A 3962-nucleotide genomic window follows, 5' to 3' on the forward strand; every position below is an offset into this window, starting at 1 on the left:
TTACAGTAATGAAGTAAATACGTTTCACACAACAGATATAAGCACTGATATATCATGAATTATGCAGAGCTGAAAACTGGTAACTAACCTGTTTTCAAGTCTAAGTGTACGGATTACAGAGGCAACAGTAAATCGGCTTAGATTAGGCTGAACCCTCCGTCCAGCCTCTCTCATCGTCAAACCATGGTTGATAACATTTCATTTCATTAGAGAGTGCTCTTCCTCCTCCTCTCACTCTCAGCCCAGCTCTTGCTCTTGCTCTTGCTCTTGCTCTTGCTCTTGCTCTTGCTCTTGCTCTTGCTCTTGCTCTTGCTCTTGCTCTTGCTCTTGCTTCCATGTTGGCTTCCATTGTTGCTGTAAGAAAGTACTCACCTGTGGTCTTTTTATAGTGCTAACATCCTGATTGATGAGCCGACAATTATGCTATCAGGTGTTTGGTCAGGTGGAACGTTTTTCTTGATTATTGGTCCATGTATAAGGCATTTTGAATATCAGTGTTTTAAACCAGCTAACACGTGACTGTATGTCAGATTCCTGTGTCTTACGTGGAGAAACGTGTGAAGTGGTTTGCAAAAAGTGCCATGTTGATTTGCAAATTGAGTGAAAACGTGTTTAGAGTTTTGGAGATTTGAGCCGATGTTTTGCTCTTTGAGTGTCAGCTAAAATAATTGTGCTTTATTTATCATTTTAGTGTGTTAGCAATCGAGAAAAACTGTAATAGAGATTGTTTTGTTTGTTGCTGATTCTTCACATCAGAGTCGTTTTTCTCTCTATTTCCAGGCTTGGCTGATTTACCTCTGACTGTGTTATGATCCTATTTTGTTGATTGCTTTCTGTGACCTTTGATAAACGGCAATTTCCACCTGATTACAGCAGCCTATTTACTCTAGAGTCTTTGGGATGTCAATCAATCCATCATTCAATCCATCAATCAAATCTAAATTGTAGAGCTCAATTTAACACATTTACTCAAGGGGCCTTTTAACTCTGTTCAACATCCTCTGTCCTAAGATCTTTGCAGCAAAGAAATAAAAGTCCCTAAAAGACATTTGGGAAATACTCTGGGGAAAATGGAATACAACTCAGAGAGAGCAAAAGAGAAGGGGAACAGACGGGACGATTTCATGTGAATATAAAAATGCATGTACAGTATATACAGTATACTGAATGTATTTGTATGTATTTTTGCAAGAATTTTATTATGTATTATGTTTTAGTGCTCAAAACCCTCCAAATTTTATTTCCACCAGTGCTTTTACTTAAGTATATAATCTGAGTGATTCTTCCATCTCCATCTCTGCCTTTCTTAGCCTCTTTCACATAATACATTAAATAATACATTACATTTATATATCGCTTTTCCTGGTGCTCAAAGCGCTATATAGTGATTATTAGTGGTGTAAAGTAACTACAGTAGGTAGGACATACCGAAGTACAATTTTCACTTTCAATTTTACCCCAGTCGATTTAGAGGTGAAATTTTACTTTTACTCCACTCCATGTATTTAATATTGTTAATTACTTTGCAGATTTGGAAAAGTGATATAATATGCAATATGATAAACACTTAAATACAATATTAGTTACACTTGGAGTAAATCCACATGCTACCCTGCTAGCTGCACCTTTACCAGCTTTGATAACACTTTAATGCATCAATAATTATAATCAAAACATATGATGTATACTTTTCTGAAATAGGCCAATAATAACTACTTTTACTTTTGGTAGTTTAAGTATATTATTATTTTTATGCCATTACTTTAGTACTTTTACTTGAATAACATTTGCAACGCAGGACCTTTACTTGTAACTGAGTATTCCTACATTGTGGTACTTCTACGTTCACTTAGGAACAAGATCAGAGTACTTCCTTCACCTCTCATAGTGACAGACCGTTAAAACCGTTAAATTGATCATGCTGCTATGACAGCCTCCCCTAATTAATAATGAAGCACAGGTGTGTTGTGTCCGCACCTCTCCCTTCTCCTGCCGTTTGACGTTTACATTAAAACATAACGTGATTAAAGTAACAGATAATTATCAAAAGCCACTCATATGTTGGCTTAAAATGAAGGTGCCAGAGGATGAATTAATGAGCGATATTTTGAAGCGTTTAACGGGCGAGTCAGCCCTCCCTTGCTACAGCAACATAGTGAAGTATAAGAGAGGAAGGCAAGGAGTATACTTCGTGGCCGAGGAATTCATTGAATCTGTGAAGAAACGAGAGCAAGTCAACGCCAAGGAACGACTGAGAGTGAGTAGAAGAGTGTGAAACGCAGGAAAATGTTTACTAATGTGTTTGACAGCAGGCTAACGTAAAGTGAGCAGTTGCTATCACGTACCGCTAGCTTAGACATGTAGCTACTTAGCTGTCGAAGTCACAACCAACGTTACTTGTAATGGTAATTAACTTTTAAGAAGTGAAATTGGCCATTGTGCAGAATGATATATCTTACTTTTTCCACTTTAAGGACTTTTTGATGCTAATAATTTTGTACTTTTGCACTTTTACTTAAGTAACATTTTGAAATCAGGACTTTGAGTGTTTTAAGACCATAGTATTTGTATTAGCATCAAAATATACTACTATGTAAAGTACCAAACGTAAAGGTCCATTTCAGAATAATATAAACTACAGAAGTATTATTGGCTTAACTTACTTCAAGTATCAACAGTAAAAGTACTCATATGCAGAATGGATTTTTTTTTTTTACAGTATTACACTATTATGTTATCATTATGTTGTATGTGTTGTAGTTGGTCAATGCCGATCAAATGTATACATAACTAACACAAAGATGCAAAATGAGCTAAAAGACTCTTGTTCTTTACATGTCTGTGCCTAGGCGCCGGTTTGCTCATAAATTGTCCATGCATGTTCTTATTCATCACCATTGTATTTGCTTTATTCAAGTATCATTAATGTGAAACTCAGCCTCTCTTCTGTGTAGATAAGGAACTTGAACACCATGTTTTCCCGCCTGAAGCGCATGGTCCCACTGATGCGACCAGACAGAAAGCCCAGTAAAGTGGACACACTCAAAGCTGCGACAGAATACATAAGATTGCTTCTTGCAGTTTTGCAGGACGCCGACAGTGTAAGTGCTCTGTTCATCAGGACTCTTATCAAATGACAAGTGTCCACTGTTATTTTCAAAGGGCAGCATTGCCACTTATTTTGTATTTTTCATTAGTGTTATTTTCTATTTCTCAGAATACTGTCAGTGGGACTGATTTCCTCAAGAATGCAATCACTTATGGCCAGACTGATGTCTTGGGAAGTGATCTATGGCGAGTGGATGATGTGAGTGTTTGTTTTTCCACCTTGCTGTTATGACAGTTTGAAAATTGACCTGTCTTCTTGTATCTGTGAAACACCTTCTAATTGGCTTTTTTATGTTATCTCCTGCACTTAAAATTATGTCTATGAGGTAAAAAACTGACTTTGAGGCTTTAAAGTAATAATTCAGATTGTTTTAAAGAAAGGTTGTTATCCATAATCAGTGTATTCTGAAGGAAAGGCCTACCAAAAATAAATAAATATTAGTTTAGGTGTACGTTACATTACAGTTTTTCTCGATTGCTAACACATTTCTTTTTGCTCAGTTTCTCAGAACACTAAACACAATTCACAAAACCACACACCCAAAGTGAGCATTTCTCCTGCTAAATGAAGAACTGCACTCAAAACTACATAAACACTTACCAAATGCAAACTTTTGCACCAAATACACTTCATTCATAATACTAGCTTGTTTGACTACACACTGCTGAGCATTCTAAAGCACTTTCATCTGTTATGGGCTATGCTCTGTACATAGAGGTTTCTGCAGAGAAAGATTGCTTGAGTTTACAGAAATACAGTAAAGGAAGAAATACAAATGAGTTGTTGAAAAAAAATCACATTTTATTCAAAAATAACATCATCCATCTCAGCACATAGTTATACTATGCTTCGG

At 36.3% G+C, this 3962-nt stretch overlaps 1 protein-coding gene across 1 annotated transcript; it reads left to right on the forward strand.

Annotated features, from left to right (window-relative positions):
* Positions 1-1948: 1948 nt before the first annotated feature.
* Positions 1949-3313, forward strand: figla (folliculogenesis specific bHLH transcription factor; the record flags this gene model as incomplete). The annotated part of the gene is made up of 3 exons (XM_010770945.1): positions 1949-2257; positions 2955-3101; positions 3218-3313. Coding segments are annotated over exons 1-3 (429 nt in total), but the record flags the coding sequence as incomplete, so codon positions are not given.
* Between the last annotated feature and the right edge of the window lie 649 nt (positions 3314-3962).

The sequence above is a fragment of the Notothenia coriiceps genome, unplaced genomic scaffold (genome assembly GCF_000735185.1).
Source record: "Notothenia coriiceps isolate Sejong01 unplaced genomic scaffold, NC01 NC01_scaffold00009411, whole genome shotgun sequence".
NCBI classification, from domain to species: Eukaryota; Metazoa; Chordata; class Actinopteri; order Perciformes; family Nototheniidae; genus Notothenia; species Notothenia coriiceps.